We start from the raw sequence: 17,034 nt of genomic DNA on the forward strand, positions 1-17,034 counted from the left end.
TTTTTTCTTCCAACTCCAGCGTTTTTCCTTCCAATTCCGCGTTGTTTCTTCCATCGCCCGGCCTTCCATCCAGCGTGCGCATGTTCTTCCATCTCACTCAACAAACCAACAAATTTGTTCATCCGTTTTTCATATTTGTCATAGTGGGATCAAAATGAACAAATCTTTGATTTATTGAGTCCATAAGAACTGCTCTAACAAACTAAGATCCAACAGGGAACTACTACATTTGTTGAACAGGTTGTCGTGCTAGCCTACCAGCGAGCCTCATGAGGAACCAAGCCAAGGGAGACGAACCGGATAGGGGGACTGTGATTATGACGCAAGGGGGCAAGCTAACCCTGCCTTCCATGTCAAACTCTGTAATATTACGTCATTGGGGACTCGAACCTGGGACCTCATGGAGCGTATGAAACCTCTGTGAAACGGGGATGACTAGCTGAGCTAGGTGGAAAAACAGAACAATACGTTTTTTTTTTTTTTTTTTGTAAACAATCCGTTAAGGATACCCCTTTGAAACAAAACATAACAAATAAAAACGAAAAAAACAACAGACCTGAAAACACCCAGATAATTTATCTACTCCTATTTCACATTTAGTTCTTTCATTTCTGATGGATAATACAATGGTTAGTTAGTGGTTCCTAAATACTACTAGCAATTACAAGGTCCAGAGATCGAACTCCTACCTCTTCCGGGGGAGAGAGCAGGAGAACCATTAGGCTACTTGATGTTCTCCGAGAGCAAATATCTAACACCAACAAAATGATAAACTGAGAAGAAAAAAACTCAATTATAGTAGAGCTCTCAAAGAAACCTTATTACAACTTCCCGGTTATGCAAAACTGTATTTAAAGAGAAACCCTAAAAGATTCTCACACACCATTTGAAGAAGAAAACCTTCACATTATTGATGATTGAGTCCCAATACTTATATTTCCCGTTGAATAATCTAGCATTCCTTCTGATCCAAACAACACACCAGATCGCAAAAAGATAAATGCCCTGGATTCTTCTTTTGATTGACTGCACAACACCTTTCTTCTTTCTCCATTATAATCTTGAAACACCCATTGCAAGCTGTAATAGTTCAGGAAGTAATGCCACACTGACCTTGTAATTTCACAATATGTTGGTTTGATTCAACTTCCTTTTTTCTATAACATTCTTGTAAGAATCTAATATAGGAGTTGCATTGTAACACAATGTCCATACGAAAAAAATTACCTTTTGAGGAATTTTGGGATTCCAAATACACTAATAATGAAACACAACCAAATCATCTTCTTCAAGAGCTTTGTAACATTTTGCCACTGAGAAACCATCGTTTCTTGCTTGCCATATTCTTTAATCAGGTCCACTGCCACTAATAATAGTTGGAATTAAGTTAAGGATATGAGCTATATCCTCCACTTCAGAATCTTTCAAATTCCTACAAAAAGCAAAATTCGAACTTTATGTTCTATAAATAACCAACAAATCATGTATGGTGACATTCTTCTTTCTGCCGACCTTGTAAAGAGCAGGAAACAATGACTTCAAAGATTATCCATTAATCCATTTATCATTATAGAATAAGTATTTATCACCACTATTGACATTGATAGCTGAGCTTCATTCAATAATAAAACTGTTCTTCATAATACTAGTCCAAGTCTTGCCAACTGATTTGTTTGTTTGATTTGGCAAAAAAGCTTTCGGATTACCACCAAACTTATGATAAGTCAATTTTCTCCACAAGGTATTTTCCTCATTGTCGTACCTCCATATCCACTTACCATGCAATGCCCAGTTCATAATCCTCAGCTACTCCTCTTTCTTTAGGCAGACACACCCCTTTCCATCCCACCAAACTCATCTTAGCTTTATGATTTGAAAAACCCACAAAAGTTGCCTCATGATTTTGTCCAATTGTTTCAACAAATGCAGAAACCTGAAATAAAGAAAAGTAATCCACTAGTAAGCTAGACAACACACTTAATCAACATTAGTCTTCCACCCTTAGAAAGACATCATCTTTGCCAAATACTTGGCTTCTTTTAAAATTTTTGTGTAGTAACATCCCACACCCATACTAATTTTGATTTGTTATCCATTGGGATACCCAGGTATCTCATAGGAAAGATATCTAAAGGACAACCAAATATTAGCACGTGTAGCAGCACTAACTATTACCAACTACTACAAGAGCAATTTTCCTGAAATTGACCATCAATCCAGGAACCACTTCAAAACCCAATAAGATGGCTTTTAAATTCTGAACTTGATCCGCATTATCATCCAAGAAAACGATTATATCGTCTACAAATTACACATGGTTTATGACATTTGCATCAGCAACAGGGTTAAAACCTGAAATAACATATTAGCAGTTTTCTTTATCATCACAGATAACACCTTCTGTTTTAGGGTAAAAACGGATTACTATTAAAATTGTAAATATGGGAGGTAGGCTAATGCCTGTGAGAGCAATTCGTCTGAGCACTGAAAATAAAATATTGTATAAGTACTTTTAGATTCGAGAGATCAATTTGTACAATCATGGCCTAAACCAAGAAATGGATGTTCCAGTCTTGCTTCAGTTAGAAAGGAGGATAAGGGTTGATCGTAGGGAAGGAAGCTGAGAAGGTATTGAGATCAATGAGACGAGTGCTTGTAGTAGGATGTGCTGAACTACTATAAAAAGGATTTTTTTTGTGTTAGAATCGAGAGAAACTTCTGTAAGTATGAGAGATATGTCTGTCATTTCTTGTCAATAGGTTGAAGAACCTATTTGTAGCAGTAGTTGTTGGAACACGTTGATCTCGTAAGTGGTGTCAATTAAAGAGGAGCGGAGGAATAAAACAAGTGGAAATCATGGTGAAACCAGTTCCTCTTTGTTAGGGAAACTTGGTTGTTGCATGACCTGTAATCCATTTACAACTTCAACTTCCAGCACGATTTAGTTACTTAGGAAATTTAGGGAATTTCCTGGTTCTGAAATTTATGATCATCGGGACAATGTAATAATATTTCCTTAAGGAAACTCTTGGAAACTGAAGAATATGTTTCATCAATGGATCGCAGAAGAGATTGATATAGCGGCTTTAATATCTTTTTTCGACATTAATCAAAAGACACACTTATCTATAGTATCGCTTTGATACCTCTCAAGTACACAATCAACAAAAAATTACTAACGGATATTTTTATCATCTTTGTCCAGAAAAGTACTCGTCAAAATCTACAAATCAGTAAAACATGTCGCCAAAAGTTCAATCAACATGCTTGTAACAAAAAACAAACGTGCATTAACATTTGTAGGTTGATACAAAGATGAAAATAAACGTAGACGAAGAATAAAATTAAAATTAGTTGAAGATGAAGAGATAAATTCGAAAAGGGTTGAAATATTTAAACCTCACTGGGGTTGAAATATTTACAATGACATGGATAACTTGATATATAAATATTTCAATCCTGTGTTTTGTACAGTGCGCACAAGAACTATGGTATTTTTTCCGGACATCGATACTCTTGATTTGGAAAGACTTGAAATTTTATCTGGCTCTAGCCTTTTCTTGTACATAAATTAATGAATTAATATTAAAAATAAAAGTTGATTTTACGATAGTGGTATTCACCTCCCTCCGATCTAAACCCATTTCGAAAATGGTAAACGCATCTAAACACAAATGTAAGGTTTAGATTAGAGAGAAATGAATAGAAAAATGGAAAAGAGGGAGTTGAATAGTAGTATTTTAGTCAGTTATATTTCCACGTGTCGGTATAAATCATTGGGTGGAGTTAGGTAAAATGCTAAAGGCCAACACCTCGGGGTACGAAGAATTCAGAGATTCTCAGCATCAAAAGTGAAGAAAAGAGAAATCTTTGCAAATTAGGAAAGATTTTAATTTTGAGATTTTTCATTAACATGAGATTTTAGTAATATTTTAATGTGTCCTGAGAAAACTGATAAGTACCGGTTATAACCGGTAAACCAAGTATTGTGTGACGGGTTTAACCAATTTCACTGTCTTAAATAGTGAAGTTATACTTTCTTTTTGGCCCTTGTTCCTCCTTCCCTAAACAGCAAATTCCCAATTCTTTCTATATTAGTAGTAAAAATAAAACGATTCTCTAACTTGAAATCCGCTTCGTTTTGGTTAACAGTTGAAATCAACTCTTACCGCCTTACCCAGCTAAAACGAGTTGGCGTCTCATTTAGAGAAACAGAAATTTATTTTTCTTCAGCTGAAAACCACTTTTTTTCTTGCTCAGTAAAGTGATCCCCTTTACTATAAACAGCATTTTAGATGTTCTTCTTGAAATTTGAAGATCTGTTGTTAAAGACGAACCAACAATGACGAAACGAGTCGGAGATTTGTTAAAGAAACGAACGGGTAGAGGATCTTGCCGTGGTAGTTAAATCATTGTTTTTCCCGTCCGATTTGTTAGATTTGATTAAATAAACGACAAAGATGAATTCCGGGATTAAAGAGACGCTTAAGTGTCTTTGTTGTAACAATGGATGGTCTTATGGTGTCTTTTGGCGCGTCAATCGTCAAAATCCCATGTAAGCTCAACTGCATTTTACACAATTTTTTTGTTTTGTTTTTTGTTTTTCTTGTTGGTTTATGTGGTATTGTCCTTTTTATGAGTTCTTGGCTATTTGTTATATTCGGTCAATCTCCAAAACCTGTGGTTGTTTGATTGTATTTTGGTCTTTTGTTTTCTTTTGGTTATTACCATGAAATTTTGTGTTCAGTTAAGTAATTGAGATTTGACACAAAATTATAGTGGTGTATTTGTTGTCCTTATGTTTAGAAAAAAAGGAGGTTTGGAACATATTTCATGGGTCTCGTTCGGATTTGTATAATGTGGAAATAGTAATTCTTTAAATCGTTTAATTATGTAATATAGTTTTGTTTGCATCTCCCACAAAACTTGTTCTCAGTTATTGATTCACCCATGTGTGAATGTATTGCCAATGTCTCAGTTATTGGGATGGTTTAGTTAGATCCTTTGTTTTAACCATGTAATATAGTTTTTCCCGTCTCTGAATTATCTAGTGAATTGGAATTGAACTTCAAGTGACAATAATGTTGAGTTATTAATGTGACATGCTTCCCTAAATATCTGAAAACCCATCTGAGTCTCATGTTTTCCCTGGAATTCTGATCCTATCAGTGGAGAAATTAGTTAGTAGGTCAGATAACTGCATTTGGATCTTTATCTAACCATAGAGAGATACTGTTGTATTTTGTAGGGCGCTAACCATTGAAGCTGCATACTCAGAAGAGCAAACCGGAATTGTTATTGAAAAGATGCTTCAACAGGTTCATATGCTAGGCGAAGGGTATGCTTGATGCATTTTTTATTTATTTACAATAATCATATAACTCTGATAGCTAAATTGAAAACAAAGATAAAGGTACACATTTTAGGAAGTTGATGTAATTGGAGTCTAGTTTCAGGCCAAAATAGGAATGAGATGTAAACTTATTAGTTGTTGCACATAAATGCGTGCTTCAGTTAACTAATATTGTTAAACTAACTACCTCTTTGTAATCATGTTTGTTCATGATATACTTTGATGTAAAATAATACAACAGTTTTTTATACGGATAGTTGTGCGTGTGTTTCCTTTTCTTTCTAGAATCATTGGACAGGCGGCTTTCACTGGGAAGCATCAATGGATGTTTGCATCTACTTACTGTGGAGAGTGGGGTCCCACGTTGTTCATTGACAATCAAGATGGTTTCCAGGTATTTCATGATATTTGATTGAGCTCGTTCATTCTACTCTCTGCAACATTTTTACCATATTCAATTATTCGGAATTATATATTAATATTCAAACTCCTATGATGCAACATGCACTGCCGAGTTGGTAGAACATGAGTCTGAAGTTTTTGGACATTTGACTCTAAACCAACTTGAACGAGTGAACTTACCTACGATCTTATGCATCTTACCTAGGCACTCATCGTGCATGGAAGACTATTCTCAGAAATGAGATTGTTCTTTCATCAATGCAATTCTTTTCAGTTTTATAGTTGTGCATAAAACTAATAGCTTGATACTCTTAATAGTAATACCATTAAGAAACTACAATAATGGTCCAATTTATCTGTGTTTACTTCAACTTGCTTGTTTTTGTACAGGATCTCTCTCAGCTTCACCAACAATTTTCATCTGGAATAGAGGTACATGCTTGATTATGTAAATTAAACATGATTTGGAGCATATACCTGCTGAACACTTTTCAGTCGTATCGTTTCTCCCCCTTTCGTAATCTCCTTGTTACATTCCTTTTTAGATATTCTATTCCCGTACGTTTATACTCATGTCTCATAATCACTATCACTTGATATTATTTGCAGACAATTGCCTTGATTTCTGTAGCTCCACAAGGGGTAGTACAGTTTGGATCCACCCGAAAGGTAGTAGTATGAAAGTACATTTACTATAGTTTTAGGATCATTTATGCAAATTAGAAAACCACTTCGACATTTACTTATATACTTGACTGTGTTCCTTACTCTAGCGTTTACGAGTGCTAGTTTACTTTATGAGTGAGTAACTTGGTTTTAGTGGAAGAATTTTTTATTTAGTTAATGCGTCAGTAGTATCATCAAACCATTTCTTAAGTAGATTTAGAGTATCTAGTATCTAATCTGTGGGGACCATAAGCTGTGTTGGAATGAGTAATGGCAGGCGTAGCTTTTTGGTTGTAGATTTTAATGCCTTCGTCTGAAAAAGAATAGAAGGAAAGAAGAACTATTCCATATAAGGACAGATTTTGACACCAAGCCGGAATATTTTCAAAAAAAGTTCTACATTCTTTTAATGCCACGTACAGATGGTTAAAAGGTTATGGATTTATAATAGGACTAAATTACTCAATTAGAAGCCTGCATCATTGGTTAAAACTTCCTGTTGGTTCTTGTTCCTGCAGATTATGGAGAGCTTGGAATTTTTTGATCAGGTTACCAATTTGTTTCGGCATCCAGAAAATGTCGAAGGTGATCTCGTCTCTAGAAATGCACCATCTGTAAATGATGAAACATATATTCCGAGTAGAGGAGTTGATTCCATGCTCTCATCAGAAACTGCATTTTCTAATTATTGGAACGTCAATGCGATGCCTGATGAGCTTAACAGCAAAAAGCTGATGGGGAAAACACCTGTAATGGGTCCTGTTAATGCATTCTCTTTCGCTGGGTATCAGATGAACAACATGAACCCCATAATGAATAAATCCTCTCTGAACCCTGAAACACAATTCCAAAATGGTGAAGCAGGTCAAGCCATACACCCCACCATGAGTACGTGGGCAAGCAGTCTAACATCCTGTGAGAAACAAGTGATACCTGAAATAAGAAAACAAGAGAGTTCAAATGCATTTTCTGGAAATCTTAATCGTATTACCGGTATAAGCACATTTCAGGATTTTCAAGGAGATGCCATAACTCAATTTAACATGCATATTGGACAAAGTCAAGGAGATAATTTTCAGCAATCCTTTACAGCAATTCATCCAAATATACAACTTGTGAAGGAATCCACTAGCTTCAACGCATATCAAGGAGAAAATGCAGCAAATGATCTCTCCCAGTACTTTGTTGAATCACAAGTACATTCAAGCAGATCTTTTACACCCACAGATGAGAAATCACAAGCACTTGCCATTACATCATCTGGTTCAGTTTTAGGAGATTATTTTAGTGGGATACACACAACAAAAACTACTATGCAGAATCCCACCAGCGACGCCATCAGTTCGCTAGGTTTGGTACCTGATGGAAAAGAGAACTCCCTTACTATTACCCAGCAATTCTCTTCTGATAACGACTTATACAACAGTTTGGTTTTGACTTTTAGCCAAAACGATGGGACTGAATGTTGGAATGATCTTATAACTTCAGGAGGAAGTGGAAGTCAGTCCAGTTTAAGTAATGGTACTTCAGATTGTGTCTCAGAGTTGGATGTTGGTTCCATTCCTTCGGAGAACCGACTCTGTCCAGAGTTTGGACTTCAACATATACTAGTCAGTGGTTCTGGCGCTTCTACTTTCATTGATATACCTAGTTCAGAGGATCATTTGTCGCCCACAACAATAATGTCGGGAGGAAATGCCTCGTTGTACCGTAGTAGAACTCAGATGGCGGCTATTTCTGGCAGTAGTGCAACTATGGACAGATTTTTAGCTGATTGTGAACCACAGAAGATATCAATATATGGAAATCAGAAAGAGGCTCCTATCAAATCCCAGGTAGGGGCATGGGTTGGTGATACTTATAGCATCCATTCTGATTGTGCTGTGAGTACTCAGCCGAAGAGATCTGAAGAACCAGTGAGAGTCAACAAAAAAAGAGCTCGGCCAGGGGAAAGTACGAGGCCAAGGCCAAAAGATCGTCAGCAGATTCAAGACCGTGTAAAAGAGTTACGGGAGATTGTGCCCCATGGTATAAAGGTAATTCCGGAGTCTTGGATGCAAATGATTTTTTTTTATCAGTATAGTTAATGAAATGTTAATGCTCTTGTATCGATTTATTTCAGTGTAGCATCGACGGTTTATTGGACCGCACCATTAAATATATGGTTTTCTTGCAAAGTGTGACGAAATATGCAGACAAACTTAAAGAAGCATGTGTGCCGAAGGTAACTCTAGTTCATATCTTGATTATGCTATGGCTGTCTTGAATATAACAGTATGCTTAAACTTTGTTATGGTGCCTCGTTTGAAGTGTCCCTTGAACTTGATTTGGTGTTAGATTATCGGTGCTGAGAGTGGGGTGATTCTTAAGGACAACTCAACTGGTGAAGGTGCTACATGGGCATTTGAAGTTAATGGCAAAACGATGGTTTGCCCAATTACAGTAGGGGATCTTAGCCCTCCTAGCCAAATGCTTGTAGAGGTAAAGTAATGCTCCGTATATTTTATGAAAGTACTTTTCGCTTTTTGTATAACACTGCATTTGCATTATTTTAGCATAGTGATTTGTTATTCATCATGAGATAAATGTGAAATTTTGCATGTTAGAGATTACGATTGCTTAGTAGCAACATTTAATTTTCCTCCAGAGACTGCCAGGAGGAGAATATGTCATTTATGACCATCTTACAAGACCATATACAGTGATAGACAGATGTGCTACAATAACAACACCAATACTGATGGTGCTTTAGTGGATGAGGCTCTTTGTTTACAAAGTTCTCGTTACACATCCAGCTCTCATACTTGATGCCAGTACGCTGATCATTAAAAAAAAAAATCTTGTTATTGACCTCTTTGACTCTAATTGTATTCTGGTATGTAATAGATGTTGTGTGATGAAGGAGACTTCTTTCTTGAGATAGCTGACATCATTCGTGGGTTTGGCCTGACCATCTTGAAAGGAATTATGGAAGTTCAAGAGGATAAGATATGGGCACGCTTCATTGTTGAGGTAATATCCAATCCTGGATGAAAGCTACCTTGTTTAGGAAAAAGATTACTGTCTTTTCCCTTACCAGAATACTGAACCTTAATTTTCATGCAGGCTAACAGGAATGTAACCCGAATGGATATATTTCTTTCCCTGGTTCAATTTTTACAACAATTAGCAACTGGGGGAATTAACTTCAGCAGCCAGTCAAGTATCGTTGGTGAAACTACAGCTCCATATTCAAATTACCAGCAATCACATGTACCGCTGACAATTGGGTTAGCAGATAGATTACTGTGATCATTTCATATCAACGAGGATTCACAAGACCACAGGTGCCGCGAGCAATAACCTTTTTAGGTGTCTGCCATGACTGGCATTGGGAAAGTCGTCAGTGTAAGAACGGATCATATAAGATTCTTGATTAATAGAGGAAGTGTAGGAGTGTTGGCGTTAAAGAACTAATCATAGCAGATTTTTTCATTGGTAGCGGATGTTTGGGAGTGATGGAAGCATAAGTGGAAACTGGAAAGAGAAAGGCAGGATCCATTCTTTTGGTCAGGGCTTAGAGAGGCAGATCGTTTGTAGGAAGTGCAAGAAACTATTTGCATTACTTTTGAGCAAGATTATTAGGTTTAAAATGAGGAGTGGTATAACTGGCAAGTGCGTGTTGGGTAATATGGTCAAAAGGGATTTTGGGGATCTATAATTTATTTTTATTGGGATTGTCGGGTAATATGGTCAAAAGGGATTGTTTGTTTTGTTTCGTTTTCTATTTGCTCCGCTTTAGTAACTGTCTATAGGAAACCTAAAAAAAGAAAAACCCTTGTTTAAGGGGAAAAATAGGAGAAGACAAAGAGTATGAGAACTTCGGTCAATAGAACTTCGTATGTAGTGCTTCACGTACGGTGTTTCGAATGTAGGTCTTCAAATGTAGTTTTTACCTTGATGACTTGTTCCAAAATTAATTGTCTTATTAAAACTTTGACAAGGAAAAACCCAATGGGGCAAAACCAAGGTAACTCTTCACATGTTGTCTCATACTTTACATGTAGTTCATCACATGCAACACGATCTTCAAAGACCGACGAGTCTAAGTTAATTGCCTTGTTAAAAACTTCGTCAGGGAACCCAGAGGGACAAAGTCTGAACTAAAGAAAAAGAGTACAATGTTAAACAAACTTAGAACATAGTTGGACTCGAATATGTTGCCTCATTAAAACCTTGACAAAGGGAAAAGAGTATAACATGACAGATGCAAACAAAGGAGATCCGTCGTTGATGATCACTTTGCTCCGTTGAAGTTGACTAGTTGCTTCTGAAAAAGCGGGGGTCTAACATCCACACCCAATATTTCGCTTAGCAATCTGTATGTACAAACTCCAATTGATCAAACTCAATCTCAAGAAAAGCATATCCAAGAGTTGTATCTCAATTTCTCAATTTAATCCGCAATCAAACAAATAGAAATTTGCGAGCCCGATTCAAGGATCAATCAATTTTAATCAACAACCAAAGGTTGGATTTACCAATTGATCGATTCAATGCACAACCTGTGATATTTCTATTATATAACAAAATATAATGTGGAAAAGAAATAACACAGACACCAGAATTTTTGTTAACGAGGAAACCGCAAATGCAGAAAAACCCCGGGGCTTAGTCCAGATTTGAACACCACACTGTATTAAGCAACTACAGACACTAGCATACTCCAAGTTAACTTCAGACTGGAATTTAGTTGAGCCATAATCAATCTCACACTAATCAAGGTACAGTTGCGCTCCTTACGTCTCTGAATCCCAGCAGGACTCTACGCACTTGATTCCCTTAGCTGATCTCACTCACAACTAAGAGTTGCTACGACCCGAAGTCGAAGACTTGATAAAAAAAATCTATATCACACAGAAAAGTATATTGTATAGATAAATCTGTCTCCCACAGATACTTATGAGTTTTGTTCCGTTTTTTGATAAATCAAGGTGAACAAAAACCAACTAATAAACGTTTTCCCGAAGAACAACCTAGTATTATCAATCACCTCACAATGATCTTAATCGATTAACAAAACAAGATATTGTGGAATCACAAACGGTGAGACGAAGATGTTTGTGACTACTTTTCAATCTTGTTGTTTTGGGGTAAAAATTGATTCAGCTGGTTTTGGTAAGTTTGGGTGTGCCGCTGAGAAACGAATCTAAACCCTAAACAAATGCACTGCACGGGAGTACTTTAGATACGAGAGATCAGTATGTACAATCCTGGCCTAAACCAAGGAATGGCCGTTCCAGTCTTTCTTCGGCCACAAAGTGAAGGAGAATGACTGATCTTAGGAAGGTAAGCGAAGAAGGTGTTGAGATCAGAATGGTTAACTCTGAAGGTGTGGCTTTTTTTATTACTTGTATCAGAATATGGAACTGGCTTGCAGAATGTACGCTATCAGTTCTTGGTATTTTTCTGGAATACTTGTGTTGTTAACCAAAACTCAGTTGTTGGTCTAAATAGGTTGAAAAACTATTTATATATGTCATTGAGCACCCCTGATCTCGTAGGAAGTGGAGATAGTTAAGTAGTGGAGAAGTGGGGTTATGTAGAAGCGGTTTACCATCACGTTCCCATTGTGAGGGGAAACTGGACAACCATACACCCACTATCCTCTTACTTCTATTTAACCGTTCGCTATTTCCTGACACTTTCTTGTAATGGGCGCGTTGCACGGCGCACATTGTAAACCGCCAGACCAATACCCTGATGAGTATCCCCCAGTTTTGTGACATTTTTGATATCTAGAGTGTTTCATGGAAAAATGTGCAACAAGTTGCTGAGTGGGTCTAATGTACAAGACCTATTTTTTCTGACCAATCGCACGCAAGCTAGGCGTCATAATGGCATAGTGGCGCCTGCATAGTGGCACAATGGCATAGTGGCGCCTGCGTAGTGGCACAGTGGTGCCTGCTAATGGCACAGTGGCAAAGTGGCGCCTGCCAGTGGCACAATGGCAGAGTGTCAAAATGGCGCCTGCCAGTGGCACAATGGCAGAGTGGCACCTGCCAGTGGCTGAGTGGCACCTGCCAGTGGCTGAGTGGCACCTGCCAGTGGCTGAGTGGCACCTGTCAGTGATTTAGTGGCACTTGCCAATAGCGTAGCGGCAAGGTAGCGCCTGCCAATGGCATAACGGCAAGGTGGCTAAGTGGCGTCTGCTATATCTTGGCATATTGGTGTTAGATCCAAATATGGATCAATGATATTTGCTCTAATTTCCACATAGAACTTAATGCCTAGGTGATGCTATTTGTCATAGGGCGGTATAATGTCCCTGACCGAATTAGGGTTTGGCATATCAAAACCCTAAATGGCGTCGCGGCTATGTGGCGCGACGGCATCTTGGCAAGTCCGACCTTGACCGTTTTGATCAAGGAAATCATGACAAGGCCATGACTAAAAAAATAGGGTTTACTTTTGGTTTAACCAAATCCATTAAACAAGAATTCTATTCTGATCAGGATAGCCTGATTAGAGTTTGAATATTACTCCATTAATGGTGAAGAGAGTATGAGCCAAATTGGACTCTTTTAGGCCGTTTGATTAGCTTTAGCTATAAAGTTATTTTGGCCACGCTAGGATTTGGCCATGGGTTTCCATGATCCTAAAACATCATACAGGGATCTGTTATGGCATTGGCCATGAACAAAGAGTGAGGTAGGACGCATCTGCGCCGTTGTGACACGTTAGTATATCGCCTGCCGCGGGATGGCATGGCCTTCCAATTGGCACGCTGGAGCGATTTGGCAGGTTGGCTATCCAATCGTCATGGTGCATGCGATGATCACTAGGTGAGGTTTGGGATGGCTTGTAGGCAATCTCAGCACCTTGGTGTGGATTGCAGCAGCGGTGTTGGCACGTTGCTTGCAAAGGCATGGTGATGCCTATTTTGGCGCGCTAGGAGCGGCTAATCTTAATAATTCAAGTGGCCAAATCGTGCGGTCGTGATTGTTTTTTGGAGACTGGCTTGGGACGTCTAGATTAGGTTCCTATTGGAATTAGGCGCATCGACCAACCAACTTCCAACTTTATTAGAAGTGTGTATGGCGGGTTTTGAGAGATACGATTAGTCGATGGCAAAAAGAGGGGGGCCGGCAAGCAACATGGGGCCGGCCTCATTCCAAATGCGCGTGGCGCATTTAGAGAGACCTGATTGGTCTATGGGAAAGAGGGACGGCAAGCAATGTGGGGACGACCTCATTCCAAATGCGTGTGGCGCATTTAGAGCGTCCTGATTGGTCGATGGGAAACAGGTCCGATAAGCAATATGGGGCCGGCCTCATTCCAAATGTGTGTGACACATTTAGAGCGACCTGATTGGTCGATGGGAAAGAAGGCCGACAAGCAATGTGGGTACGACCTCTTTCTAAATGCGTGTGGCGCATTTAGAGCGACCTGATTGGTCGATGGGAAAGAGGGCCGGCAAGCAATGTGGAGCCGACCTCATTCCAAATGCGTGTGGAGCATTTAGAGCGATCAGATATAAAAAGAGGTTGGCAAAGCGTGGCCAGCGGCCACAGGCGACGCCTGTTGGAGTGGACCGACCAGTTATGTGGCGTGGCCGCGCCTTTTTTGTTGTCGCTCCCATTTGCCACAGTTCTTCTTTATTTCTCGTTTTTTGGTAGGACTTTGTTCCTACTAGCTCCATGACGGATTAGTTCCCAGCTTATCTAGGTTTGGCCTCGACCAATAGGGTTCGAGATATTTGCACAAGGCGCAAAAGACTTAATATTTGCACATTAATTAGGTCGGAAACTTGAATCTTGTGAGTTATCACAAAATTAAACAAATTTAACAAATTCAGTGTGTTGACACAAAATTCTTTTATTCTCAGAGAACAGTTAGCGCGTCTCCTGATTGAGCATTTTCATGCAGACCTTAATTTTGATATTTCGGAAAATTCGTGCTACTCAGATGCGAGTGAACACTAGTTGTCATGTCATACAAATACTAAGGGTTCAGCTGGGGAACATAGCATAGGAAAATACTCAATAAACCATACACTAATGAGTAATGCAGGCGAGAGTTTACAGAATGTTTGGGATTGTTTCTACTTGCACCATTCTGAATAAATATACTGAGTTGCTCAATACATGTATGAGTAAAGAGGCCCGGGCACTCATTACTTTTAAATGGCTCAGTCCTTTTGCAGACGACACATTAAATATAAGGTTTTACATTTTTAGCCCTGAACTAAAAACCACCATCAACATTAAGTCCCATGTTTAGTACGTAACAGTGACATTGTTGCGGGGTAAGCACTAGATGGTGACAGACAAAGCTAAAAATCGAAAAGCAAAGACATGTAGAGGTTACCAGGAAAAGTTAGACCGACCTTTGGTAGCGAGTACGAGCGGCTGGTGATCTTTGTATTGGCGTGCTGCTAGCTTGGCCACGGAGCGTTGCAGGTTGAGCAGATGGCTTGGCTACGGAGCGTTGCAGTTTGAGCGGCTGGCCTGGCCACGAAGTATTGCAGGTTGAGCGGCTGGTGTTCCTCGTGCTGGCGCGCTGCTGGTTCGGTCATGGAGGTTAGTACCATGGAGCGTTGGCGCTGCGGGCCAGCTGCCTTCTTCTGTGCATGGTCCAAAAGGAAAACCCTCCTCTACTCGAATTCCAAAAGCGCTCTGCATATAAAAGGGTGTGCTAACTTCCCCCCCCTTTTATTATTCGCTCGTCTGCTTCTTGTGTTCGTTTGCAGCAGCTCGATCATAGGCGTGCCAATAATTAGCGGCAAGGTAAGTTCATCTTGTCTTCGTATTTTAGCTGTGAGTGTAATATCCATGAGTAGTTGATCAATCTTTGGACATTAGCTCGGTGTGAATGACTTTCTTTGTTAGCGACGTCAACGGAAACAAAGAAATCTCCAATAGTTATAATTAGCAGTAAGGCGAGCCAGGAGAACTCAAGGTAGGTGCTCTTTTCTATTTTGCGCATGTAGCCACCCAACAGTACTATCGATCTTCTCCAGAATGTGTAATAAGGTTCTGACTCCAGAAGAATGAGCATCTAACCTCTCCAGTGGATTTCAAAATTTACCAAACTTCATTGCACTCCCGGGATGGATGGATGAAATATATGCTCGACAATGATCATGTCATGGCTAATCTTGGAGAGTGTAGCTGCGTTGTTGATCCGTCCCTGACTTTAAGTTATTTGGTGTCTAGACTGCTGAGCCGATGTCTGGAAGGATTATTCTTGCCTTTATGATTGCGGTGATGATATGCTGTGGATGCTTGTATGGTCGAAATAATCCGGAACCACTGGGTGAAGTAGATGAGCTGAGAGGCGTTCCGTTGCCGACGTGCTGCTATCAAGTCTTCAAGGACTTCATTCCAAGCGACATCCTTTGAACCATCTTCTGAATCTTGGACTATTGTATCGAATGGGATGCGATGAGCAGTCCTCAGTTACACTTCTGCTGGTCATAGATCCGATGGCGTGGTCGGATATGTAAATATCTTCGCGGCGTGATTTTGGAGTCTTTGATGCATATGTACGGCTTCATGTTGAGAAATTCCTGCGGCTCGTAAAGCTACGAAAATGACGAGGTTGACATCAGAAATAACCTGGTTGAGGAAAGTGAAGGCACTCCATGCTGGTAGTTCGCATGTGTAATTATCCTGAGCCTATTTTCTCGTGGAAGATGTGCTTCTACTGCATTCGCTGGTAAGGTGGTGACTGCGTTTAAACTTCTAAACCTGAAGGAGGCTTCAGTCCCCAAGTGTAGCCTACTTTGATTGTATCACCTTGAATCCACGCCTATGGGATTTGATACAAGCTTATTGTACTCTCCTGGATGCGATGCTGGGATGCTTGGAACAAAACATGGACGAAATATTCTGGATAACGAAGAGGTAGAAGTGAGAGAATTATGTTGTTAATCGTGGATCCCCCTGTTTCTTCAAGAAAAATGTTTCCGCCGCGTCTATGGAGCTATCTCATGAATCTTTGATTGTTGTCGGGGATGGACTGCGTTGAGCAGCTGATAGACACATGTTTGTGTCTAATTTGTCCTCAATGTTCTGTATTGTTGGTACTCGATTTCGTACTTATTATGGTGTTTTATGTGTTTGAAGGTATTTTTGGGAAATAAACATTTTTGGAAAATTCGGCTCGAAAAGTTACTCGGGGCACCCCTGGAAAAGTACTAAAGGCACCCTCATTTTGGATAAGGGATACCCCAGGACACCCCCAAAGGTAGCTGCTATCGTCACCCCTACTCTGGATAGGGGGAAACCCTTTCTTCCCCACGGTTTGAACATTTTGGGCGGGAAAACAAAGCTTACGCAGCGTATTTTTTAATCGTGATTTTGGAGGAGTTTGAAAGAGATTAAATAACTGGATTTGACTCAGAGGTATCCTGTTTTGACTAAACAGGACTTGTAACGAGGTTAGAATCAACGAACATGGGCTGCATTTCCGTATTGAAGCAAACAGAGGACGCAAGTTTTCACAGGTTCTGTTTGAATCACAGTGTGTTCATAACATGATCTGCGTGTGTTTAAAGTGTGTTGAGGCAATATAGAAGCGTGGAGGAGTTAAACAAGGAAGGTTTTGCAGCTGTAAAATCGTGAAATAAC

General features: G+C 39.4%; 1 protein-coding gene across 2 annotated transcripts; it reads left to right on the plus strand.

Moving 5' to 3' along the window:
* Positions 1-4,070: 4,070 nt before the first annotated feature.
* On the plus strand, positions 4,071-10,376 carry LOC113301500 (transcription factor bHLH157-like). Of its 2 annotated transcripts, XM_026550267.1 has the most exons (10): positions 4,071-4,555; positions 5,249-5,338; positions 5,639-5,747; positions 6,146-6,187; positions 6,365-6,424; positions 6,940-8,457; positions 8,544-8,645; positions 8,759-8,902; positions 9,308-9,433; positions 9,527-10,376. In XM_026550267.1, exons 1-10 carry the CDS (start codon positions 4,461-4,463, stop codon positions 9,710-9,712), a joined length of 2,472 nt encoding a protein of 823 aa, XP_026406052.1. In that variant the 5' UTR covers positions 4,071-4,460; the 3' UTR covers positions 9,713-10,376. The 2 variants fall into 2 exon arrangements, with proteins under 2 accessions (XP_026406052.1, XP_026406053.1); XM_026550268.1 differs by lacking the exons at positions 9,308-9,433; positions 9,527-10,376 and adding an exon at positions 9,069-9,275.
* Positions 10,377-17,034: the final 6,658 nt, after the last annotated feature.

This window comes from Papaver somniferum, chromosome 8, assembly GCF_003573695.1.
Source record: "Papaver somniferum cultivar HN1 chromosome 8, ASM357369v1, whole genome shotgun sequence".
Lineage (NCBI taxonomy): Eukaryota > Viridiplantae > Streptophyta > Magnoliopsida > Ranunculales > Papaveraceae > Papaver > Papaver somniferum.